The 27,667-nt window shown below is 39.9% G+C and overlaps 2 protein-coding genes and 1 long non-coding RNA gene across 3 annotated transcripts; all 3 read left to right on the plus strand.

Moving 5' to 3' along the window:
- The first annotated feature begins 58 nt into the window (after positions 1-58).
- LOC124284141 lies at positions 59-16,049 on the plus strand. Its single transcript, XM_046720199.1, has 9 exons — positions 59-177; positions 2,662-3,542; positions 3,880-3,945; positions 4,422-4,554; positions 6,004-6,143; positions 7,727-7,798; positions 11,077-11,206; positions 15,478-15,605; positions 15,911-16,049. The coding sequence occupies exons 2-9, from the start codon at positions 3,509-3,511 to the stop codon at positions 16,036-16,038; spliced, it is 831 nt and encodes a 276-aa protein (XP_046576155.1). The 5' UTR covers positions 59-177; positions 2,662-3,508; the 3' UTR covers positions 16,039-16,049.
- Positions 8,646-9,678, plus strand: LOC124284142. The gene is made up of 2 exons (XR_006900476.1): positions 8,646-9,091; positions 9,248-9,678. It is a non-coding gene; the product is annotated as an uncharacterized LOC124284142 (long non-coding RNA).
- Positions 15,955-27,284, plus strand: LOC124284140 (putative uncharacterized protein DDB_G0271606). Its single transcript, XM_046720198.1, has 9 exons — positions 15,955-16,394; positions 16,869-17,761; positions 18,612-18,709; positions 19,961-20,028; positions 20,732-20,784; positions 22,672-22,725; positions 23,597-23,728; positions 25,391-25,840; positions 26,222-27,284. The coding sequence occupies exons 1-9, from the start codon at positions 16,098-16,100 to the stop codon at positions 26,226-26,228; spliced, it is 2,052 nt and encodes a 683-aa protein (XP_046576154.1). The 5' UTR covers positions 15,955-16,097; the 3' UTR covers positions 26,229-27,284.
- Positions 27,285-27,667: the final 383 nt, after the last annotated feature.

The following is a 27,667-nucleotide window of genomic DNA, read 5'->3' on the forward strand; positions in this document are numbered from 1 at the left end:
TAATACATTTCCCTGTTCCGCGCACAAATCCTACTTTTAACTTTGCCAACATTTCTGCGAGGCTACAATTTACAGTCGCGGCCATTTTGCGAAATTTGCGCATTTCATTTAAGGTGAAATCATTCCTTCGGCAAGACGAACTGTAAACATTGAGTGAAAGCTATTCGCGCACAATTGGTGAGTAATTTCGCTGCGATTGGCGTATTGCGTTTTCCAGATCCGTTCGTCCTTTTTATCGGTAAAGGTATGAAGCCAAATGCCATGCATTGATTTGAGCAACACTTCGCGCCGAAGTCTCTGATTGTCTTCAAATCACAAGAAATGTGTTTAATATAGGTACCAATATCCGACAATGATTTGGCAGTTCCTTGTAGCTTCAAATACGCATTTATCAGTTGATAGTGTTGAAACTGTATATAGATTCTAGATAAAAAGTAATAATCAAGAGCCATGAAGCGTTCTTAGGAAAACAAGATGTCGGCGAAACCACCAGCTTTGATCTTGAATAGGTGTTAATGAAAATCAATGAAAATATTGTAAAATCTGTACATGACTATTTTACCGTAACAAAACGATTTTTTACCTAATTGATTAATTATACTACTGTCTTTTTCATTAAGTCTTTTACTCCTCAAATGGTGTGTTCTCTTGTCTGTAATGATGAATGTATATAAAATGTTTTCCATCGCATTGTATTTCGGAGAGGTATTTTTATAGGCTTATAGCCTGTTTACCAATCCGTTCATTTAATAATGAATAAATATTGTTTAAATGGAATAGGTGTTACAAAACAGTGTAGGCTATCGGTCCATGACTACAATTCAATAATCAATTTTCAAGACGTGTGAACAATGAATCTATAAAGATGATTTGATATATTTAATATTTATGTTGTTTTAACTATCAATACTTAGTAGAGCAGCATTAGCTTTATCAGTTTATAGATGTACATAGATATGTTTCTTAATAATTCACCATTCGTTGGTTTCACATAACTTTTCAACTCACTGTGCGCATGCGCAGAGCGTGTGAAAAATATCCACTGGCATGCTTCCGGTTTGGTCGTATGTTTATCGATAGTGTAAATGCACACTAAATAAAAGTTATGAAAATTATTTACGTTGTGACAACAGTTCATAGCTGAGTACATACTTCCATTTGCCTCTGCTTTTCAATAATTACTGTCCTATTTTGGTTGCAACTCCATCAGAAATGTGTTGTTTAGTTGTGAGAAGGGGATCTGCAGGAAGGACGGTGGTGGTGAGATGTCTTTATACAAGAGCTTGTTAACATAACTTAAGCTATTTATTTAACCAATCCTGGCCTCTGTTTCATAAATCAACTGGGATCAGTTGTATTCGACATAAAACTATATATTTGTTTTGATTTTTGTTTTGGAGTGTTTACACTATCGATAAAATACGGACAAAACCAAGCATGCCAGTGGATAGTTTTTACACGCTCTGTGCATGCGCACTGCGAATTGAAAAGTAATGTGAAACCAATGAATTAGAAGAAGTTGACATTAAGCATGTTAAGATATTGAACTTAGACCTGGTTGGAAATGGTGTATAATATTTTCAAGGTATATGTTGTTGCCTTAGATCCCTATATGATTGACAGACAAGAAGAAAATGAAACTCATCCTCCTCATAGCCAATCTTACACATACTTGATAACCTAGCATTTGTATTGGTATTGGAATACCATCCAGTTTCAATATTGAGCTGATGAAAAGAACACCTGAACTGAGCTAATGCATATCTAAACTGATACACTCAATATCTGACTTCTTTGAAAGGGAAGTTTTAAAACAAGAATATATGAAAGGTTTACTACCATTTTGAAGTGAACCTCGCCAATGTTGCTCATTTATAAATTTAAAGGGGGGAATAACAGAGACAAAAGGAAACTGGACTGATGACGACTTGTTGTTCCCAGATATACTCAAAACCTAAACTGGACAACAAGTGCTTACATTTAGTTGCCCTGTTATCTTTTCCGGCATTAGAAGCTTGTACCAACATATTGTAACAGGTTTTTAATTGTTGCGATAGCTAGGCATAGACAATAATTTTAACCCAAACTTTATTACCCTGTTATACACCAGAATATATGTAGGGAAACGACCACATTCGCCTTGAGCTACGTTATTAGATGTTGATGATATGACACCAAGGAACCTTTTGATTGCCTGTGTATGGACAGACTCAGCATAATCATTTTGGTGAAAACCCCATACCTCTGCACCATAAAGAAGAATAGCTGTTTTCCTATTGAAAATTCTGAAGAATAAATCGAAAGATACCCCTTTAATATGTTTTAAGGAACGCAAGATGGCAAACAGAACCTTTTCATCTTGAATTGAAGCGTTCTTAGAATGGCAAGACGAAGACAAACTTCTAGTGAATGTAATACCAAGATACTTACATTAATTTACACAATCTAGCCTCTTTCCATTATAGAACCACCTTTCCTTTTGTGATAGAGGTCCACCTCTTTTAAAGACTATTTTCTTTTTATCCAAATTAACATCAAGACCATATTCAAGACAAAATCTTTCCAATGTATCAATAAGAATAAGATAACCAGAAACACTCTTTAAAAACTGCTTGATCTTGTTGAATAAAACATATCTGCCATATTGCTTGTTAATTTCAGACAAAATGGATGCTAAGAATGATGTAGCTCTGTCAGATGACAACCTGGAAGGTGATTGTGGCAGTGACTTTGGTGATGGCGCGGCCTTTCCAAGTGATTGGACTGTGCTAGACGATGCAGATGAAGATGGTGACATGACAAACATGACCGTGGTGGAAGAAGTTGGAGACGAGGATGACAGTGATATAGTGATTGTGGAAGAAAAAACTGTCATACCTGCTAAGAAACCTGCTCCCAAACCCGCAGATGTCAAAACTGGACCCAAAACTGACCAAAAGAGCCCAAGCAGTAAAACAGGTGCCGCCAAAGTGGCCGAGAATAAACCAAAAGGCAAGGCTGATGATAAACCTGCTGCAGCGCCAAAAGCTTCAGCTAAACCTGTTGTGAAGACTCCTGAAAAAAAGCCTGCTGTTGAAAAGAAACCAGCGGCTGTCAAAACATCAGCAGTGGGTAAGAAACCTGCAGTGGTGGAGAAAGTGGTTAAAGAGAAGGCTACTGATGACGACCTAGAATCCATTGAAGGGGATATGGGAGATGAAGACATGGAAGCAAACAAGGATGCAAAAGCTGCAGTTAAGTCAAAAAAAAACAATCTCCCGCCAGATCAGAAGCTCCACCACAGAAGGGTGATGAACCCAAATCTGGAGGGAACGAGGCTAAAAAGACCACCAAAACACAACCAAAACCAACAACACCTTCAAAGAAAGTAACTGAGTCACCGATAAAGGTAAAGGAAGGCGATGCTAAGACAGAGGATGTGAAGGCAAACAAGAGAGCAGAAGCTGAAATTCAGAGGGAAAAGGCAAAGGAACTGCTTGCTGATGTGTTCTCTCCAAATGTGCTCCAGATGATGACTGAAAGAACAAGTGATCTTTCATCCAGTAGGTTTAGCTTTTGTATTTTCAGAGTTTGCTGAATTTTGAATATGCTTCACTGGCTTTACGTGGACAAATTTTGGTAACCTTAAGAATTGTGGAAAAACACTGACAAGCCATGGATTTATTGTGCCAATACTATAATAACAAGAGGCTAATTTAGGGGCTTATCTTGACCTGCATAGAGGCTGATATGATATCACAAATCTGCAGCAAATGACAGGAATCATTTCTCATTTGAATATAATAATTTCCAGTTTTATTGTATCTAATCCTTCTCTGACAGATTGTTCAATGTAAATTTGTTGTCAAGCTTACTCATGTATTATCCTTGTGTTTCTAGAGATGAAGATGGCACTGGGAGATCTTGAAATTTCTGATCTGGATTCAAAGGAAAGGTCATGGGACCGTAAGTGATTAATTTCTGTCACTTTTGTTGACATGTGTTACCTCTATCTTGTATTGGTTAAACATCAGCAAATGTAGCATCATGAAATTTAATTTTCTTTGTTGAAAATGCTTTTCATGTGTCATCATTTTAGTAATGATCTTGTCTCTTCTAATTGCATTTCATTGTGATGTATCTTTCCATTTTGAATAGGGATGTCTTGTTTTGAAAGTTCATTGGTTATATGTGGGTTACCCTTGTGGGTAAAGTGTTCCTTGTCACAGTGAAAAAACAGGTTCGATTTGGTGTAAACCCAACTCACTCACTCACTCTGGGTTACTACCTGTGAAGATCCGGGTTAGAATTGATCTTCAGTAACCCATGCTTGTCGTAAGACTACTAAGAGGCGACTAACAGGATCTTACAGCACTGAAACCAAGATAAATGTCCCTTGTCTTCATGCTTAATGTTTGACGGTTTCCAATTGTTTATTTCAGGCACAGCCAAGTGGTATGTGAAGGTGTCACCTGTTGACCATGTAGACCTGGCTGATCTGGGCATAAAGAAAGCCATGAACATTTCCCAGGGCTCTGCATTTTTCTACATTGGAAAGGGAAACAAACGTGAAGGGTAGGCATCTTCATTGGTTTTGTGTTATGGCTCTCTCCTGTCATGGATAGGTGGTTCGTTAATAAAGGTGAACTTCTTATGGATGTTCTGTAAGATATTTAGATAATTCATCTTGGAAACTGAATTATTTGAAAAAGGCATTGTTTCATGTTTTCAAGGTTGCTGAAAACATGAGAACTATCCAGTGATAATGCAGTTAAATATGTCAGGTTTGTTACATTGGGTAATGTACACATGAAGATATGGGTTAGACAGCCCTGGCTTGTCATAGGAGGCGAGTAATAGGATCAGGGAGTTAGGCTCACTGACTTGGTTGATTCATGTCATCATATCAGAGGTGCGTAGATCCATGCTCATGATGTCAATCACTGGATTGTCTGGACCATACTAGTTTCTGGTTAAAGTGTAATTGTACTAAAGAGAATGTGAAAAGAAATCTCCGTGGGGTTGGGATGATTAAAAGTACCCAAACATTCTTTTGTCATGCAGTATACTTTAAGCAAGCACAGGGGGCGGTGGGGTAGCCTAGTGGTTAAAGCATCCGCTCATGCCAAAGACTCGAATTTGATTCCCCATATGGGTACAATGTGTGAAGCCCATTTCTGGTGTCCCCTGCTGTGATATTGCCGGAATATTGCCAAAAGTGGCATCCGCTCAAAACCACACAGACAGCAGCAACAGATCTCACTGGTCAGGTCATCAGTTGTTGATCCTCAACTGACAACAGCAACAGATCTCACGAGTCTAACCATACTCACTCACTCACTAAAGGGAGCACAGGTGGCACTGTCATCCCAGGTGCCAAAATTCATTGTATGAAAGTATATCCCATTGACTTTTGATCCTGGGTTTGAATCCCAGTTCATCTTGATTATATGTCTGGGTTTGTTACCACCGCAGCCATTGTCATGGGTTTCACCAATGTGTTAAATGTCTAAGACTGTCATCACTTTGGACTCTCCTTCCACATCACACTCAAAGCTGCAATAAAAGTGACAATACCGTTCCAGGAAGTGTTAAACCAGATTCATCTGGGCTCGAAAAATTAAAAAATCTGCACTTGCCCTGTAGGGTGAGTAATATGAACTTTCCACTCGTCCTTCTAAAATTGTACTTTCCCTATAGATCATGCATCACAATGAATATAAATTTAAATTATTTTATTTAAAAATGTTTGCTTGGAATAAAACTACAATAAACATTACTTACTTTGTCTTCTGTACAAAATCTTTGACAAAATTGAATTCGTTCACCATTTAAGATAGCTGAACTTCAAGGAAAAAGAAAAATGTTACGTTTGGGTCAGAAAATGTAAATTATGTTTTTCACTTGCCCGAAACAAATTTTACTGGTCAATACAAACGGACGAGTGGAATTTTCGAGCCCTGTTCATTAACTTCAAGGGTTCCATTGAAGCACCATTTGTAGTATAAGTTGATAATGTTTCAGACAAATGATGTTCCTCTTCAACCAGTACAAGGATGCGCAGCTGATTGTCAACAAGCTTGCGTGCATACCCTTCAAGTCGGAGGTTGTTAATGTGCATCTGAAGAGGAAGAAGAGTAAAACCAACACAATTCCAGAAGTTGGTGAGGAATTGTTTTGTTTGAATAGGACATTTATAAAACATGTTTCTGAGGTCAAACAGCCTAATGATGCAGGCCAGTGGTAAAGGCATTGTCTCTCATTTTGAAGGTCCCTTCAAGGGTTAAATGCTTGAAGCCCAATTGGTGTTCCCTGCCATGACATTGAAGTATTATTGCTAGAAGCTGTTTAAAGCCATACTCACTCATACATTCTTTAATGACCTTAAGTAGAATAGGGGTAGTTGGGTTTGCCTTGTGGTTAAAGCATTCACTTGTCAGGCCAAAGATTTTGGTTCAATTCCCTACAAAGGTAAAATGGGTGAAACCCATTTCTGGTGTGCTCTGTTGTGAATTTGCTGGAATATTGCTTTAAAAAGCCACTTAAAACTGTACTGCTAAATATTCAGTCATTAAAAAACATTGTGTATTTGGGTCTCCGCAATATCATGTCTATTATAAAACTACTAGTATGGTTCCCTTTGGAGATGAATGCGCACATATAACGTTAATAAACTGAAAAGCTGTTTTAAGCAATGCTAACAAGACTTTGTTTACGAGACAGTAACATTTAATAATCTACACTGACCCTACAATAACTGTCAATTTTGTCTACTTGACTCCTGGACAGGTAGGAATCAATGTTGTTTCTTCGCTAGCAGAAACATTACTAGCAATGCTAGAGGGCAGCTGTTTTGGATACTGCTTGTTAAAAGCGAGCTATGTTAAATCTTTTTGTTGAACTCTATAACTTGTCATTTGGGCATCATGTTACACCTTTGATTGGAATGTTGTTCTTTACATCAACCGCTGGTTCGTCTTCCCATGAGATTTCAAGACCTTTTGGATTAAGCTAAAGAATTGATGATTGCAGTTGAAAACAAAATATCAAGTCCATTTTGTGAACAAAACAATACTTATTTGAAGAATCCCAGACAGCCTCACCCTTAACTTGACTTGTTTAAATGGTTGTCCCTGAACACCTATGAATCTTGGGATCTCATTTGCATATCGCTTACCTCCCTTGGTGTGACCTAGATGTCTATTTTTGGAAACGCGGAAATGAACTTAATATCATGACGAATGAAAGCTGCGATCGTTTTTAAAAATAATGTGTACTTATTAGCTCACGTCAATTATTTGAGAATGGAAGTTAATCTACGAAGATTTAGCCATGTATACTTTGATATTGCCTCTCCACAAAAATAAACATTAGTGTTTCATCAAAAGCTTGGATCCAAGAGGACGAGGGGTATGTAAAAAAATATGAGTCCTGTCAGAATTTATTACGTCAGAGGCTGGACTAGGGACCCTCACCCTTAACTTGCTTTTTATGAGGGGTGAGATTTATCCCTGCTATGACTCTCTTCTTTCTAGGTTGAATTGTCCATTTCACCCTTAACTTGACTTTTTTAAATGGTTGTTCCTGAAAACCTATGACTCTCTCCCTTCTAGGTGAATTGTCCATTTATACCAAATCCCAGACAGCCTCACCCTTAACTTGACTTTTACAAATGGTTGTTCCTGAAAACCTATGACTCTCTCCCTTCTAGGTTGTTCCTGAAAACCTATGACTCTCTCCCTTCTAGGTGAATTGTCCATTTATACCAAGTCTGCCACCAACCTGGCTGTGCCCATTCGGGGGAAGGAAGCGACTTACGGTAAGTAACACTTGACAGTCTAGAATGGAAAAGAACGGTGGAGGGATTGTGGTCTTGATGAATGACTGGCAACAAGACGCTGTCTTTCTTGGATATTCACACATAGGCTAGACTGTTTCATTGGTTTTGTGTGGTTTTCTCTATATATCTCCTTTGGGCATATTTTGTTTTCAGAGATTCTTACGCTAACTCTTGGTCTCCAAAGATAATCCTCAATTGCCTTAAACATCATATCATCTTTATCCTGTTTTGTTACCCTGTAGTCACCATTTTGTGTAAAGGGAGAAAAACAGTGGTAAAAATTAGTGAGACCCCACTTTCATTGGTGCTGTCACTGTTGACTGTCTGCCATTCACTGCCTTACATGTTACTGTCTTCTCAGCATTGTCATTTGGTTCGAAAGGAAACTATCTCTTCATAATAATGTGGTTTCTGCGTTGACATGGAATCATGGACAACTGGGATAATCTTGTTGCTTGTTTGGTTCCTGAAACATCTGGGTTTGGTTGCATGTAAAGAGGCTTTGAAAGAAAATTCACAAAAATACGACAGATTTTGATGACTTGTTGGTGTTGCCATTTATCAAAGGTCACATGTGTGGTCCACTTAATATATATAGAAGACAAAGCAGAGGTGACAATCATGGAAACAACAATACCTGATGAGGAGATTTCAAACTGTTTAGCACATGTCAGTTTTGAACATTTTCAGTGTTTACACTGTATGGTCACGCACAGAACAAGCTGATTGTCACATTGGTAATGCAAGAAACCTGTGTGCATGTTCACAAGTCATGGGACCGTTTTGTGGCAGACATTTGGGTAGTTTGCTTCCTAGTGGATATCAGACCAGTGAAGACTTGTAGAATGACACAGTGGAGTCTATGGGTTTGATAGCTCTTGGAATCAGTTGAAGATTCTCACTATTCTGGCAACAGAAGATTCTCACAGTGTGTACATGGGCAGATTGTCACCTGATAGACATGAAGAGATTCATGTCACCAGCAAGATAACTATCTGCAGTAGGTTCTCACCCTACATGTCCTCAGGAAAAGTAGAATCTCACATAATGCAACATTAGCCAGAGAACCATACCATCGAACCCATTAAGAGAATATTTTCACCTGACTACTCAGTCTGGATGTCAGCTGTAAATACTGAACAGAAGATTTCACGAGTTGGTACTTCAGTGGTTGGTTCTCAACAGATACCAGCAACAGATCTCACGAGTCGGTACTCCTGTGGTTGATTCTCAACAGACAACAACAACAGATCTTACGAGTCGGTACTTCAGGTGTTGGTTCTCAACAGATAACGGCAACAGATCTCACGAGTCAGTACTTGTTGGTCCTCAACAGACAGCAGCAACAGATCTCTTTGGTTGGTCCTCAACAGACAGCAGATCAACAGATCTGGCAACGACAACAGTTCTCACGTGTCGGTACTTCAGTGGTTGGTCCTCAACAGATAACAGCAACAGATCTCACAGGTCAGGACATCAGTGGCTTGTTCTCAACTGACAACAGCAACAGATCTCACGAGTCTATACTTCAGTGGTTGGTCCTCAACAGACAGCAGCAACAGATCTCACAGGTCAGGACATCAGTGGCTTGTTCTCAACAGACAGCAGCAGCAGATCTCACAGGTCAGGACATCAGTGGCTGGTTCTCAACTGACAACAGCAACAGATCTCACGAGTCTATACTTCAGTGGCTGGTCCTCAACAGACAGCAGCAGCAGATCTCACAGGTCAGGACATCAGTGGCTGGTCCTCAACAGACAGCAGCAACAGATCTCACGAGTCTATACTTCAGTGGCTTGTCCTCAACAGACAGCAGCAGCAGATCTCACAGGTCAGGACATCAGTGGCTGGTCCTCAACTGACAGCAGCAACAGATCTCACGAGTCTATACTTCAGTGGCTGGTCCTTAACAGACACCAGCAACAGATCATCTCACCAGTCTAGGATCAGTTTATTAACATCAACAGAAGATCTCATGGGTCACCATCTCACCAGTATATCCTCTGCTGGGGCATTGACAGAAGATTTCACCAGTCAAGACATCAGTAGCTGATCCTCATCAGACAACCGCAATTGAAGATCTCACCATCCAGGGGTCAGTGGTGGCCATTATCTTGACCCATCAATAGATCATCTCACCACAGACCACACCAGTCAGAACATCGGTGGTTGGTCCTCACTAGACAATGACTACAGCAAGTATATCGAGTACGGACATTGCTGGTGGTCCTGAGCTGACACATCAAAAGAAGATATCACCAGTCTGGACATTGAAATGCATTTACAGCATGCTCTTCATCATGAGTGGATTTGTGGTTTGCATTGAGATTTATAATGTTTTTCGGTATCAAAGACTAAACGAACTTAGCAACAGCTATTTACTTATTACAAGAAATACATAAATCTGTGAGTAGATTGCACACTTGTGTGCTGGACATTGGTAACTACTGACATGTTGATGTCCTTGACCAGTGATGCCAGGGAAAACACCGGGTTCACAAATCTGGATTGCTGACTAATAAATCACAATGATCCTGAAGCAGTGGCCAAGGACAAGATTATCCATATTGCAATGAAGCAGTCATACGTGGTGAGCTGTGTCATCAAGATCGATAAGTGTTGGAAAAAACCCTAGGCACCTTGCACTAGTTTTGGATGAGCTGTACCTGAAAATGTCTGTCATGTCTAGTGTTGTTGGGAAAAGTGATTAGTTTGGTCTTTTGTACTTTGGTCAAAGTGATATGTAGTTCAGTGGCAGTATTTGGTTGGACAGTGCTCTGTTGTCAAGACAACATGAGGCTGCTTTGCTGTGGGAAGTGTCTGTTGGATCACAGTAAGAAGTTTCACATTCTTACAACATGCTAGGCTAAATTACCATATCCTAACTTTGAACTAAACTGTCCAAGACATGATTTCTTTCAGGTTAATTCCTGTGTTACCAACTCATAATTGCAAACATAGTTACTCCCCTGATCTGATCTATGATGATGAGCTTGGCAAAGGATGAATATGGGCTGCTTTGAGGAGTGCAGTTCAGCTGTAAGTTTGGCTTAGTGATGAAGTGGCACTGTATGTGTGCAGAGGTGCCACTTCAAGTTAAAACTTGCTTGCTTCCAACAAAACATTGGGAGTGACTCCCATGGAATGCAACAACAGATTCCTGTTCCTGTTCCACATCAGCCAGACAGCTCTCAGATGGTCTGTGACCTGTGTTGGAGAAGAGCTGCTGTGTCATGTCTAGGGTTGTTTTGTTTCAGGGAAACCTATAAATAGACGATTACTCCTCCGTAACGTCCCTGTGGGAACATCAAGAGAGATGATTGAAGTCATGGTGCCCTACACACTTAGTGTAAAGTTCCAGGCATTGAAGGCTGGAGAGACAACTGGGTAAGTAGCAGTAGGGGAGTCTGTGAGGAAGGAAGATGTCCCCACCAGCCTGTCCCTCCTCGTACACTGGAGTCCCCAGCATACATGTACATTCCAGTGTTATAGAAAACCTACATTTCATCATTTGGTCCATCAAAATCATCTCATGCTTTTACTCAATTCATTTCTCATTTGCACACAAACTACACTCACATTAGTTCAACGGGTTTGATAGGGCTTCTACTGAAAGTGTTCATAATCACTGCTTGCATCTGGCTATGCAAGTTGTGAGTAGTAGGAGCTGTTATTACTGGGACTTGATGCATCAGAAGTAGCTGAATGTAGTGTTGCAGACAACCAGCAACCTGCCCAAGAGCAGTGGATAAAATATGTCAAGATCTGTCAAGAATATAGTGTTGCAGACAACCAGCAACCTGCCTAAGAGCAGTGGACTAAATATGTCAAAATCTGTCAACAATATAGTGTTGCATATAACCGGCAAGCTGCACTATGCTAGTGCATAAAATATGTCAAGATCTGTCAAGAAGAATATAGTGTTGCAGATAACCGGCAAGCTGCACTTTACCAGTGGATAAAAAATGTCAAGATCTGTCAAGATTATAGTGTTGCAGATAACCGGCAACCTGCTGAAGAGCAGTGGACTAAATATGTCAAAATCTGTCGACAATATAGTGTTGCAGATAACCGGCAAGCTGCACTATGCTAGTGCATAAAATATGTCAAGATCTGTCAAGAAGAATATAGTGTTGCAGATTACCGGAAAGCTGCACTTTACCAGTGGATAAAAAATGTCAAGATCTGTCAAGAATATAGTGTTGCAGATAACCGGCAACCTACCCAAGAGCAGTGGACTAAATATGTCAAAATCTGTCGACAATATAGTGTTGCAGATAACCGGCAAGCTGCATTATAATAGTGCATAAAATATATCAAGATCTGTCAAGAAGAATATAGTGTTGCAGATAACCGGCAAGCTGCACTATACCAGTGGATTAATTGTGTCAAGATCTGTCAAGAAGAGGAGATAGTCCAATAGTGTTTGTTCTGTGTTTACTTGTTCAACTCTGGTGACTCTTTGGGGAAAGATCATTATGCGAAAAAAACATTAAACACACAATAAGGTACCAAAGACTGCTATCTGTAAAAGGCAGATATTCCATGTCATTCCAGTTTCTAGATTGGATGGATGACAAAAATATACTCTGTATGAAAGCGTTAAAGTACCTGAAGAAATTAGATATGAACAGAACAATACCCATTGAATCTGTTGTAACTTCATGCAGAATGCATATATCGTTACAGACAGGTTACTACTGCATTGTTTCAATGTATATTTCTGTTCAGTCTTAAGACACTCTTTTGGGCGATGGGGTAGCCTAATGTTTAAAGCGTTCGCTCGTCACACTGAAGACCTTGGTTCGATTCCCCACATGGGTACAATGTGTGAAGCCCATTTCTGGTGTCCCCTGCCGTGATATTGCTGGAATATTGCTAACAGCAGCCTAAAACCATGCTCACTCACTAAGATTCCTCTTGATATCTGTGATTTGAGATGCTGGGAGTGTTAATCATGCTTGCTGTATGTGATTGAACAACACAGGTCTTTAATGTGCCTACCAAGTGTAGCTATATCTCCTTCCTGTGTAGACGGAAATGTCTGTGCAGTAGGAAGCCTCAATCAGATGGACATGAACTGTTGTGTGATGTTTTACCAGATACTGACGAGATGTGCAAGAATAAATACTGCACACACCTAATTCGGTTCACAATGAACACAACCTAATTCGGTTCACATTGAACACACCTAAAAAATTAGTTCACAATGAACCCATCTTGGCACATATCACTCCAAGATTCACTCCGTCAATTTGTGCTATGGACTTAAACTGTGGAAACTCAAGCAGCCATGATTGTGATGAGAAACTGTGGACTGTGTTGCTGTTGATGCGTCACAATGAACACATCTAAATTGGTTCACGATGAACCCATCTTTGCACATATCACTCAGTCAGTTTTGTGGTATGGGTTACTCTAGACTATAACATTGGAAGCTCATGTGACAATAATTGTGATGAGAAACTGTGGACTGTGTCACTTTGATGCCAGTCAAGCATATGATGGGTTGATACAAGTGGCAACTCAGGACCTTGACCAGGAATACTAGCATAGACTGGCTGAAGAAGATCTGATGTCAATGTGACAAGTGGCTGACAGAGGATGACGTTAGTCATGGGTTCACATGTTCAGGGTTCAAAATTAACAAGTCTACTGTCCATGACCAGTAAACTTCAGGAAGAACAAGTGACATTTCCTTGTGGAGAACCACTTTTTCCATACAGCTCTTTAGCAGATCATCTTTGTGGAATAGTGGAAACACAAGTTAATTTCTAACCCTGATGCATGTACCATACTACATGTGTCTCATGCTCTGATCAGATGTTGCTGGTAATAGCTGAACTGAAAAGTCCAACGTAAAACCCAATCACTGAGCTTAGAAAAAGACAATCTGTGAAATATGAAACCCATTCCATGCTATGACGCAGCCATAGAAGTCCAACTGGTTAATCTACAGGATTCCCGAGAGCTTGAACCCTTCTGATTGATAATTCATCCGCTTGTTTCACAATGGACATAGTGTGTATGTGCTGTGTGCGATCAAGTAGACTAATTTCCATATAATATGCAACAACATAAGGAAATACCCATGGATCCATTAAGAAAATATACGGCTTCTTTAGAGTCATGTTGAGGGCATATTGGAAAGATTTTCGTGCAGCTTGAGATCATGACTGGACCAATATAGAAGATGTCGTGAAATATCATCATGCCATCCCTGATGTCTCACGATAAATGAGGCATGGATGAGATTGAGTAGCCTTGATGAGACAGATGTCCACTTTATACCAATCATGCATGCTCCTCATTGAATGGCTGATCTATGTATATGCTGTATGTCTAAGTCATGACTGAAGAGGATTGCATCTCGTCACCTTCAGATGTCCAAAGACTTTTCTCCTAAGCATGAGATGGGTATTTGGATGTTAGGAAACAAAGCCAGTCTTTGACATGAGGAATGTGCCATAACACTGAACGAGATCCAGATGTGAGAAGCAGATGCAGTTTCTTGAAATCTGATTACTATCACGTGCTGCTGATCTTGACATACAAATTTCGGATGCATTTTCACTGTTGTGTCATTTGTTGAGATGTCACAGATTCATTTGGAATGAGAAGATAAAAGAATACATATTTGCATCGATTACTAGAAATTGCTTACTAATACTTGTACAATGTAACTGGTCTCCAGTGATGTTGGGTAGTGTTGATATCGCACCAGCTGTTAACTGAGAAATGTTTCCATGATTCATGCAGATACAACACATTTTACACATCCTTTACAAAACACATAAGAAAACTGTCAGCTGTGGTGACAGATACCCAGTAAAACGCAAGATATACGTAAATACACTGGGTAGAAAATAGCACTTCATTCCATGAGATATTTGTCTTCAGTGCTGAGGTAAGTGAAGAGTTTGATTGTACAGTGTAATAATCTTACTATGCTTCCTATGAAAGATGAGGCATTTAGGTAGCCTAGTGTTTGCTCTTCTGTAGAAGACCTGGTTTAGCAGGGTACAGTGTGAAGCCCATTTCTGGCGTCCTCCTGTCATGATATTGCTGAAACCGGTGTGAAACCATACTCAATCACTACTATGAAAAATAAAAGAAGTAAGCATAAATCAGGGGTGGAAATATCCCATTGCCCGACGTCCGAGTCCAGTGTTTTTTTTTCTGTCGGGCAAGCAAATTTGTATATCACACTGTACCGGTGTCCAGTTGACTTTCCAATATTAATAATGTTGTTTATTTAAAAAATCAACAAGAAAACTGCCGGTATAGTGGAAAAATTATCAGGGCAAGTGATTTTACATGTGCCACTGTACCGGAGTGCACTAGCAATTTTAAAGATATTTCCACCCCTGATAAATGCCAATAGGTCACTCATGATTTCAGTCTTCAGAGTTAAAGATATACAGGTTCCCTAGATTAAAAATACAATCTCCCAGAACCATGAATACCAAACACCTTCCCTGCCCCCTTTCATGATCAGTTATGAATGTAGGAATGTTATACAAATGTTCGGTTTGCATAATTCAAAATGCTCCTCATTTTGTGGATATCATTTTACCTTTGTCGATGTTGGTACTTATGGGTTAATATAAGTAACATTGATGTGACTGAACATGTGCCTGCAACATTGCTGTTTGCAGAGTTGCCACATTGGAGTGTTCAAGCCCAGCAGTGTCGAGGGCTGTGAAGAAATGTTATTCAGGCATGAAGCTTGGCAAACATGATCTTGTAATTCATAGAGAAGGGACAGATGAGGAAGAACAAAAAGGTATGTAAAAAAAAAAAAGTATGTTGTGTTACATCTTCGGAAAATGAAACTTAATGAAAGGGTTTGGATTGTGTTTGTACTACTGCTTTTCAGTCTACCCACACACTTCCTTGTCATTGGATTGTTTTTTTCTGGATGATCATTTACCTTGAGTTATATATATGTTTGAGAAATATCAACAGATTTTGACAAAAATAGTTTTCAGCATATATTAGTGTTTTACAATATCATATATTGCTTCAGTTAAATTAGTTTGTTTTAGGTTTTAAACCTTTATAAGAATGTTAGTTTTGTATATCTTGTAGAAAAAAGTAATGCAAAGTCTAGGCCTGCCAATTCCTCTGCTTCAAGTCGGAAAGATTCCCCTTCGGGGGAAAAGAAAGATCTCGATCAGACAATCGTTCTCACAGAAGTAATAGCAGATCAGCCTTAAGTCGTGACCACACTGACAGTAGAGATGACACTAGGAATGCCAACAGATCTGGCAGGAAGATGGAAGCAAAAGTCAGTCTTAGACAGGAACAGGCTAAAAAGATTCGTGAACGTAGTCGCCAGTTCCTAAATCAGAATCGTTCAAACCAGAGTCGTCCAAACCAGATTCGTCCAAACCAGATTCGACCAAACCAGATTCGTCCAAACCAGAATCGTCCAAACCTGCCCATGCAGAAAAGGCCCATTCAAAGGAGACCCATGCCAAGCGGACCAAATCAGGTGACTCCCAATGAAGTAATCCGACGTAGTATTCAGGAAAGGGCCATGCAGAAGATGAAGGAACAGCAGCAGCAGCAGGTACAAAAATGTTATTTAATTACAGGCTGTTGTCTTCTCACATTTATTTAAATGCAACATTCAACAAACTCTTCTGCTGATATTTGTCTGCCTTTTTTAAAGATGACATCATCTTCTGAACCAAAGGTATGAGTGCTTGTAGATCGGGGCTCAGGCTGTCAATATGTGTCGTAACTGCAAGGTGATCAGAATTACTGTTCACACTATTGTTTACCAAATTCTATCAAATGATGTAACACTGTGAAAGCTTTGTGGGTTTAGTAGGGCGCCGGGTTAGCCTAATGGTTAAAGTGTTTGCTCGTCACGCCAAAGATCCGGGTTCGATTCCCCTCATAGGTTACTATGTGTGAAGGCCTTTTCTGGTGTCCCCTGTCGTGATATTGCTGGAATATTTCTAAAAGCGCATAAAACTAAACTAAACTAAAGATGTATATATTTGAACCATAATATATCTGAATATATCATTGTCAACAGGCAGCAATGCAACAGCAACAGCAGATTCAGATGGTGAGGCAACAGCAGATAGCTCAGGTTGTGCAGCAGAACAACATGGCTCTGGCATCATTCCAGGCCCACCAAGCTCAGGCAAAGATGTCAATGATGGAAGGATCAGGGGATGGTCTGCTGGGGCCCATTCCAATGGCTGAAGCACAGAATGTCCCACAGAACGTACCATCACATATTCAGATGATGCCAGAGATGAACGCCAACATATTGACACAGCAGGAAAGAGAGAGAGAGAGAGTGAGAAGTGGTTCTTCATTGAATAGGGCAAACATGGACAACATGGGAAGAAATATGGACGGCATGAGGAGAAACAGTCTGGAACGTATGGGAAGAGACAACTTTGACAATATGGGAAGAAGTGATATGCAGGGCGGCGGGAGAAATAGCATGGAAGGCATGGGAAGAAATAACATGGATATGAGGAGAGGAGGGATGGAAATGGGGAGGAATGATAGGGCTCAATTGGATGATTCATATGGCCAACAGAACGAACCAGTAAGAGGTGATAAATATGGGCAGGAAAATCAGTATAGAAGTGGAATGGACTCTGGTTTTAATCGGCCACAAATGAATCAGAATGAACCGTTGTCAAGTCGCGGAGGCATGAGAAATGAGTCAGGGAGGATAGAAACAAATCGTGCTGCTGGAGCTTGGGCTCAGAGATCTTCACGAGTACCCGAGCCTGCTAACATTTCACCCAGAGTACCAGCCCGATCACCAGCCCGAGGGCAGGATACATACAACCGAGGACAGAGACAGTCTTTCCAGGACCAGAGGCTGGAAGAAACAGAACAGGACTGGGGTCGTGGCTATGATGATGTACAAGCGAACCCTGGAGATGTCTATGCTGTTGATGATAGGTAAACTTAATCATTCGGATCTGTCAGTAGACAATAGGTGTTGTATGCGCCCTGGGGAGTTGAGATTGATACTGCGATGTGCCGTTGAGATTGACATCCAGTGATCGATGGTAGTGTTGGGAATTGGTTTAAATCTCATAATTGATGATTTGTTCATTACAACCGATCAATCATCGAAAATAATTGGTTAGCGTCATTTATTAAATTTGTCTGGTTATGTTTGTTAATGCACAAAAGTAAAGAAAAAACATGTAGTTCTTTCGTTTTTTGCAAATTGCACAAAATGCATTTGCAAATGTCAATTAATATATAAATAAATATATAAATATTACATAATAATAGGGGAAAATGGTTGGTGAGGTAAAATTGTTCGCTCATCACATCAAAGACCTGGATTCAATTCCCCTCATTGGTGCAATGCGTGAAGCCCATTACTGGTGTCCCCTGTCATGATATTGCTGGAATATTGCTAAAAGTAGCACAACACCATACTCACTCGGGTCAAACGATACACAGGTGCTTTGTGAATTTTCATGCAATGATACGACACACAAGCTTTTTTCAGTATAAATACAAATCGATACACTTGCCAAAATTGTACCTGTTTAATGAAACTTGTTCAAAATAGATTGTAATCAGTGCTTTGAATTTACCACTAGATTTACTGCACCCAAGAAACTATGTTAACTAAACTCACTCATCCTCTTGTCTGTGGACAAGTATTTCATCCATTTTTCTGATCACCTTGTCTTTCTTTTCACCAAATGGTGATCTTGCTTGCCTGAAGTATTTCTATAAAATTATGCTGTGTTTTTGAGCTGGTAACTTATTCTGACTCAATCACCACCAGGAGGCCCGTATCTGACCAACGAGGAGAGACAGCATGGAGTGAGAATTATCCCCAGGATATACCGTACGGACGAGGAAATGAAGAGGCATACGGTGCAGGTAATGATTTTATGCATGACACTCGTGTACTGGTCTTATTTTAGTCTCAAGTTTTAACATGCTAACTTTTTGTAGTCATACTATAACAGGAATATATATGTGCGAGATGGTATATTACAGCTTTAGAATTCAGCGTAGAACTCCAGCACTTGCCAGCATATTTTGTGTGTGGTGTATATGGTGTGACCAGAAAATAGGCAGTTTATTTAAGTCCTGAAATTTGTTAGACGAAAAGAAGTCTATTGACTGTAATCAAACTGTCAATTTACTGTTTAAATTTACAAAGCTTAGTTTTCTTCTACTGTGAGCATATTTATTTGACAGCTTCTGATACATATCTACTACTACAGTTACTGATAGATGTAAATTCAGATTGAGGTGAGGTGAGGTGAAATTGGGTTTAATGTCGTGCTTGAGAATATTTCGCTCATATGACAACATGCATGCGTGTGTATGTGTATGTGCGGCTGCTTGTACTAGCCCAGACTGAAGCTGGTTTTTATAGTGCTAGCCCACTGAGATACAATGCTGCAGTGAAGCATGAATACCCCACTCAGACACATTATACTGACTCCAAGCCGACCAGTCCTTGTTGTACCCATTAATTCCGAGCTCCAAGCAGGGACCAACAAGTACCATATTTTAACGTCTTTTGGTATGACGCGGTCGGGGATTGAACCTGCGACCTTACGCTCTCTGGGCGGACGCTCTAACCACTACACCACGGAGGCGGTCAAATTCAGATTGAAATCATGTAGCCCTTGTCTTCATACTGAAATCTAGTAGGCTCTCTTCACACTGAAATCTAGTAGGCTCTGTCTTCACACTGAAATCAGGGTGGTGGCATAGCCTAGTGGTTAAAGCGTTCGCTTGTCACACCAAAGGCCTGAGTTCGATTCCCCACATGGGTACAATGTGTGAAGCCCCACTGTGATGTTGCTGGAATATTGCTAAAAGCGGCGTAAGACCATATTCACTCACTCAAGGCACGAAAAAATTGCCGTTTAGACTTGATTTACGGTACCCCTGTTTCTTAACACTCTTGGGACCCAGTGTAGAATTTGACCTTGGTACTCTATTGCTGATTGAAAGCATTGATAATACTGAGAAACTGTGGAATTATGGGTCAGAATTGGTCTCTGCAGTGGTTGTTAGAGGCAACTGACTGTAAGTGGTAGTCAGTTCTGGTGAACTTTGTTTGAAGTACTGTAATCATTGATTTGTATATTTTGAAACTTTTGTTTAATTCAGGGATGAAGCGTTCTGGTCGTATGATGGGTGAGGTTCCTGTCCGTGAGAAGAGACAAAGAATGGATCAGGTAGTTATGAGGTTTTTTGTATGCTAGGCTTTGTATACAGTAAACACCAGATGTACCAGTGTAGAACTTATACGTTCTTTAAGTGGCTATGAGAACTTTAACGGTCATGAATTACAACATGTCATTGTTAATTGCTTGAATGTGAAATAGGTATGATTGGCCAAGTCATCTAAGGAGTCAGAAGTAGTGCAAGAATGATCACCAAAAGGGCATGAATATAATTTCTGTTTCAAAATCATATGATGTATTCATTAAGCACATCAGTAAATTAGATACCATTAACAAGGTCTACAAACTGGGCATATGACATAAAGTCAAGCTGCATTGTGTGACAGTTGAGCAGCCCTCCAGATTGGATTTTTTTTTTGTGTGGGGGGGAAGGAAAGGATAGGCAAAGCTGCTTTATAAAAAAAGAAATCTAGATTGATGAAATGATGTTCTTGCATCTCTGTCAGTTTGATACTTACCATTTAAATGTGTTATGTTGATATTCCAACCTATGAAGATCCGGGTTAGAATTGATCTTCAGTAACCCATGCTTAACGGGATCGGGTGTTGATCATGCTGTTGATCACTGGATTGTCTGGTCCAGACTCGACAGACCACCGCCATATAGCTGGTATATTGCTGAGGGCGGCGTAAAACTCGGCTCACTCACTCACTTGATATTCCATATATACACATGGAACTGGTTGTGTTGCAGGAGAGAATGTCAGATATAAGAGACGACAGTTATCAGCCTCAAGACATGGCGTGGTAAGAGAAACTAGTTCCTGCTCTTTCGTAATAGATCACAATTCTTACAGTAGATCCCGTTCCCAGCCAAATGGAAATGATATTTATAAAATGTTGAAATCTGACAGTAGCAAATGTACTCAGGGCTCCAGATAATTTTCAACATCAGGAGTACGTACTCCTTATTTTTTAAATATAGGAGTACTGGAAAAACGTTTCGAGTACTGAATTGAATTTAATGGAGTATGTGAGGTTGTGTTTCGTTTCATATGTGCACCACAACATTGCTACTCTTGTGTAAACAGGTAAAAAACAATAAAACAATACTTTTTTCAGATAAATACGTCTGTAAATGATTCTAAGACCATACACCACTGCTGTGGTGCGTATCTGCTACTGTTTCTAAATTATTTCCTACCGTATCGTGCATATTTTTTATCAGTACATACGCGATACGGCCCTTATCTGGAGCCCTGGTACTTGTTAATACCAGCTTTAGGAAGAGTGAAAAACAGATTCATCAATCTGTGTTTGCTTTGCCTTTGTGGCAGGATTTGTAGATTTTATTGACCTGAAATGAACATGGAAAAGGTGTGAAGTTAGCTTGTCTCCAGCATTCTGCCAGCCACACTTATGTTATTAGGCCATTGTTATTGCTAGGCCATTGTTATCGTTACTGTTCGTGTACCTCTGTGGTAATATACCATGTGTGTGTTTGTGGATTCATTTAACATGAAAGACAGATACTGACTTGCTAACTTGACATCTCATTCAGTAAGTGAATGTTGGGCTATGGATCGCCCAGTCTAAGGCACTGCAATTTGTGCACAGTTGCATTCCTTTAGCATGCTAGAAACCTGTGACTTGGAGTTTGAATCCTGTTCACCTCAGTTATGTTTCATGATTTGTCAGTACAGTACTTGTTTTGGTGGGTTCACCATAGTGGTAAAAAGACTATATCATATAACTGGAATATTATTAAAAGCATTGTTAACTCCATCTAGGCTGGAATATACCAGCTATGTCAGGAAGGCCTGTCAGTATTCAGGTCTGGGGTGGAAGGACTGACAGACTCTTTGTTATGAACATTCCAGCCTTTGGCAGTTTTGGGATTCAGTACACAATCAACCAAATCAACACATTGTGACAAGCGACTGTTTAAGAATCTGAAAAATATTATATCTCATAACTTTTGTCATCATCCCTTCCTGTGTACTTTTTATCCCCCTCAACGCGTTTTGCGCGGGGTTATCAAAATGGACTCCGTCCGTCCGTCCGCCCGCCTGTGCACATTTGTCTTTTCCGGAGCAGAACTCTAAAACCGTTCACTATTTCTTCACCAAACTTGGCGCATAGATAGATCTGGTGGTGTACTGGTGCCTTTTGGTAGTTTTGGAATTCTTAATAAAATATTTTTGGCTTTTCCGTCGCAACAAGTTTTGACTTAGCCTGAAATTAGTGGTAGTGCACTTTTCTGGAGCTGAACTCTAAAACCGTTCATTATTTCTTCACCAAACTTGACACATAGATTGGTCTGGTGGTGTACTGGTGCCTTTTGGTAGTTTTGGAATTCTGAATAAAATATTTTTGGCATTTCCATGGCAACAAGTTTGACATAGACTGAAATTGGTGATAGTGCTCCTTTCTGGAGCAGAACTTTAAAAACCTTTCAATACTCTCCTTCCACTTTTCTATATACACACCTAAATATTTGACATAATCATAACTCGTAGACATAATCATGAAGAGTATTTTGCCATTGCGGGGGATATTGATGACTTTGTCTTCTTGTTAATTGTTGCGCCTTGAGCATGCTGCAAGCGTGGAAATGAGTGCATTATAAATATGCACTATTATTTTATTATTAATATTTTTGAAAACTATTTTTCATAGAAAGTTATGTTGTAGGTCAAGAGAAGAGGCAGGAGTATCTGAACAGCGTGGTTACGACAAAAGATTGCAGTAAGTACCAGGTTACCAGTCCTATGACCATAATGTGGCATTTAGCCAAACTCACTGACTCACGGTTAATCACATGGCATTCCCAGTCTGAAGAATCAAAATAGTTCGCTGTAGTGATGTCTTTTTATTGATTGCATAATAATTAGCTGGCTTCAGTTTTCATACAAGGACTCTCATTATGAAACCTGTGATTGCTTCCATTCCTGTTCATAGATGATCATAAAATTAAATGTAAGCACCTCGGCAAGGTAATAACATATGAGGTTGTATTTGCAAGTTTGATAGATCTTTGCAATAAATATACGGTTTGTATAGCTCAGGTAATCTGTATGTATACTTGTATAGTGCAGGGTTATTTTGGGTCTTTAGCAGCCCATTCTTGTCATAAGAGGCAACAAACAGAATTGGCAGATCAGGCTCGCTGATTTAGTGAACACGAGATCATATCTGAAATGTGTAGATCAATGGATTGTCTGTTTCAAAATCGATTATTTAAAGACCTCAACCACATACGTGGAATATTGCTCAGTGTGAAGCGTTAAGCATTGAACAACTTCCAATAACTTGGTCGATCTTATGGTCCAGCATGATATGCAACATTTCACATCATACCTCATGTTGAAGTATGATTAGTGTAATATACTCACTTCATCTAATTGAGGGGCGGTGGGGTAGCCTAGTGGTTAAAGCGTTGGCTCGTCACGCCGAAGACCCGGGTTCGAATCCCCACATGGGCACATTGTGTGAAGCCCATTTCTGGTGTCCCCCGCTGTGATATTGCTGTAATATTGCTAAATGAGGCGTAAAACCATACTCACTCACTTGTCTAATTGAACTAGGTTTAATGTAGGGAAATCAATGGATTTTTCAGGAATCGGAACTGGGGCTCTGGGGTGAATGAGCAAGTTGACAATGGTGCTTCAGATCCACACGGCTTCAAGGTTCATGAGTATGGTCACCAGTCACAGGGGAGCGACATGTATGATCAGAACGTAACAGACAGGTTAGTATATTTAAAGAGACATGAATAAATCATCACATTCATGTTTTGATGTTTGCACATATTACATGGCAATCCTCACTTGTTGATATGGGGCGGTGGGGTAGCCTAGTGGTTAAGGCTTTCATCGCCACGCCGAAGACTCGGGTTCGATTCCCCACATGGGTACAATGTGTGAAGCCCATTTCTGGTGTCCCCCGCCGTGATATTTCTGGAATATTGCTAAAAGCGGCGTAAAACTAAACTCATTCACTCACTCACTTGTTGATATAAGCACCTAGAATTTGAATATGCTTTGGCAATTCTTTAAAATACGATATAAGGCCTTGAAAGGCATTGTCAGTCATGGTTAAGTCTGTTAAACATATTAGGCAATAAATACAGTATGACCAGAAATTATTGAGAATTTTAGGAATATGTTTAATTGGATTTCTAGTATAAACCACCTTAACCAGCTATCAAGTGCTTGGTTTCATTCAAGAGAGACAACGCCGTTAATCCTTTTTCGTTAGTTTGTGAAGAGTTATCCCCCTTTGGTTACTTGCTAACAGACGACATTTTTGTGATCCTCAGTAAGGATGATGTAGAGAAGAGGAAGTTGATTTTAGAGTATTATAACAAGGACATCAGATCAGCTAAAGTGATTTCAAGTAGAACAGGCATCCCTTTGTCCACTGTTTATTGTGTTTGAAAAATATTGCAAATGGATATGGCATTGAGCACCAGGGAGGCTCAGGTAGGCGCAGAAAATTGACTGTTGGTGACAGGAGGCGGCTTGGTATTCTTGTTTCTAAAAACAAACGAAGGAGTTTAGAAAACTGAAGGCTGGATATGATTGATAGAGGAACTGTGGCTGTCTGTAAGGAGACAATTAGAACTGAGCTGCATGCAATGGGTTGGCAGAAAAGTCGAGGAATTTCATCACCGATCATGAAACCTAAACAAAAGGAGCGAAGGTTGAACTGGTGCTTACAGCATAGAACTTTTAACTAAGACAATGTGATTTTCTCAGATGAAAGTTCTGTGTGGCTGTTTCCTAATACACTGAAATTCAGGACCAAACAAACTGAAAAACATTTGTATCAGCGCCCAAAGTACAGTCCGAAATTTAATGTGTGGGGTGGCATATCTGTGTTAGGGGCAATGCCCCTGTGTGTATTTGAACAGTGAGCGGTACACAGATATTCTCGAGGGACATTTACTTCCATCTGCTCACGTGTTCTATGGAAAGTTTTGGATTTTCCAGCAGGACAACGACCAAAAACATCGATAAAGCATTCACAGGCCTGGTTTCGGACCAAAAATATGACATTATTAGATTAGCCAAGCTATAGCCCTGACCTAAATCCAATAGAAAATGTTTGGGACTGATGAAGGAAAGTGTCAATAAGAAAAATCTGACAAATATTGCTGAAATGAAAGAAGAGGTGTTCCGATATTGGGACAGCATGGACAACGACTTTCTAACTTCTTTGATCAGTAGTATGCCCCGCCGCATTGAAGCCTGCATTGCTGCCCATAGTGACTTGACAAAATACTAACTGTTCACCTTGTGGTACAATGTGTGAAGCCCATTTTTGGTGTCCCCAGCTGTGATATTGCTGGAATATTGCTAAAAGCGGCGTTAAACCATACTCACTCACTCACTCACTCTCTTTGCAGTAGCTGGAACAACACGCCTGGTATGATGCAAAACACTGCTGCAGGGACTGGTATCATGAAAAAACAGCGTCAACAGAGCTACAATCAGAGGCCTCAAACCCAGCAACGCCCACAGAATCAGCAGCGTCTACAGAATCAACAGCGCCCACAGAATCAACGCCTACAGAATCAACGTCTACAGAATCAACAACGCTCACAGAATCAGCAACGCCTACAGAGTCAACAACGCCCGCAGAATCAGCAGCGCCAACAGAACCAGCAACGCCAACAGAACCAGCAGCAGCGAGGTCAAGGTCAGCAGCAGCAGCGAGGTCAAGGTCAGCAGCAGCGAGGTCAAGGTCAGCAGGACGTGATGCAGCAGCAGATGATGCAGCAACAGATGATGCAGGCAACAGGGAGGTTCCAACCCAAGATGGTTCTCTTGCCCACAAGGCTTTTGCCGGGAATGAAAAGGTTTGTAGGTTTCAGTTAATACTTCAATCTCTTGTGCCTATGGAATAATTTCCATCCCAGGCACTATCAGACAGTAATGTTATAAATGAATAGATATTGTGAATAAATATGCTGTAATGGCAGCTTATCACAGGGACTATTTTCGCCTGCTCAGGAAACCAGTTTAGGAAATTTATGTTGTAATCATCACTTTTGTAATATAACACATCTCCACATTTAAAGCTTAGATGCATTGTAGACTACCTTTGGACATGGTGACATGAAATGAAGTTAATCTTGCTAAAATGTTTTCATTGTTAATTCTTTTGATACATGCGCTGATTATTATGCCAGTCAGACTTACATCCTCAAGTTCATTTATGCCATTTTTCATTGTTTCAGGAATTAAAGTATTCAGTTGACCAGATGACTCTTCGTAATAAGGAATATGGATAGTGCTAACAAGGACAAAATCTCCCTGTATGTGATGTGTAATTCTACTTCCATCAAGCCACCATTTGCACATTAAAATACAGGCATTTTCTACGGACATCTACGGACCCTATGTTGTTTTCATGGCTCAACCGCACACTGTTCACTTGATGCTTGTGCTTCTAAGTGTCTTTTGCATTTTTGACACCCTGGTGCGGTTGTATGGTAAATTCCTGTGGGAATCCTGTTTTTATGCTCTCTTACTTTTGAAGCTCTGTGTTCATGCATCATGATGACCTATGCCCATATCTTCTGTTAGACAATGTAAGGAAGGAAATTAATAGTGTGTCAGAGGTGTTTAGGTGAACTTCATATTTGAGACTCAACTTATACAGCTTGAGCTAGTGGAGAAAGCAGTGTTTCAACCTTGTACCAAATGGATCACTGTTTACATATGTTGAACTGTAAGGAACAACACTATCCTTTTTGACATGAAGACTAATTAATTTCTTACATGTATCAGTTGGAGATAGTTTGGAATATGTTGTTGCTTGTTTGATGTTACATGTGTTAACTGTGTTAAATCCTAAAGACTTGCCTCTGAACATGAACATTGTTGTTATTGATTTTGCTGACATGAACTATTTTAGATGATTTTAAGATATAGTATATGACAGAACTTCACGATTATATATTATACAGAGTTGTGTTTTCCTTATAAATGTACTCGATAAAAGCACGTGTGTTGTACTTAAAATCTCACTAAATGTACGTTTGTGGAAGATATTTTTTACAAAGAGCACAAGGTGCTTGAAGGGACTACCTGTTGTACGTATCATTCATCGGGGTCATGACAATCATTGATAAGAAAATGCTTCAAGTATTTCTGATTTCATTTCATGCTTCATTGACATCATCCAGGGTTGAACCATGTCTGGAAGGTATCCATTAATTACTATTTGTTTTTTCCATTCCACTCAAATGCTGTAATCATATTCACGTATCGGTCAAAATAAAGTTCCTGCAAATATTATTTGTGCTTTGTGCTTCCTATGGGATTGGGGATCAGTGCAATGGGCCCTAAAAACTGGCAACAAGGTATATATTGTCACCTATGCTATTTATAGTGAATGAGTGAGTTTAGTTTTACGTCACACTCAGCAATATTCCAGCTGTATGGCGGTGGTCTGTAATTAATCAAATCTGGACCAGACAATCCAGTGATCAACAGCATGAGCATCGATCTACACAAGTGGGATACGATGACATGATGACATGACAACTGTGCCAACCAAATGAGGGAGTCCGACCACCCAGTGTCCTGTCAGTGACAATATGTACCTTTGTGCCAGGTTTTTGTGTTACAAGCTGCTATGATTAGTGCCTCTATTGTGTAGGGGTTATTGCTTTGGCTCT

Source organism: Haliotis rubra, unplaced genomic scaffold (genome assembly GCF_003918875.1).
Source record: "Haliotis rubra isolate DU_JTF1 unplaced genomic scaffold, ASM391887v1 Scf33, whole genome shotgun sequence".
NCBI lineage: Eukaryota > Metazoa > Mollusca > Gastropoda > Lepetellida > Haliotidae > Haliotis > Haliotis rubra.

Coding starts and splice junctions, on each gene's coding strand:
- LOC124284141 (XM_046720199.1), top strand. CDS start 3,509: ATGATGACTGAAAGAACAAGTGATCTTTCATCCA. Junction 3,543..3,879: donor AACAAGTGATCTTTCATCCA/GTAGGTTTAGCT, acceptor TTGTGTTTCTAG/AGATGAAGATGGCACTGGGA. Junction 6,144..7,726: donor CAACACAATTCCAGAAGTTG/GTGAGGAATTGT, acceptor TCTCCCTTCTAG/GTGAATTGTCCATTTATACC.
- LOC124284140 (XM_046720198.1), top strand. CDS start 16,098: ATGGAAGCAAAAGTCAGTCTTAGACAGGAACAGGCTAAAAAGATTCGT. Junction 17,762..18,611: donor GTCTATGCTGTTGATGATAG/GTAAACTTAATC, acceptor AATCACCACCAG/GAGGCCCGTATCTGACCAAC. Junction 23,729..25,390: donor GATCAGAACGTAACAGACAG/GTTAGTATATTT, acceptor TCTTTGCAGTAG/CTGGAACAACACGCCTGGTA.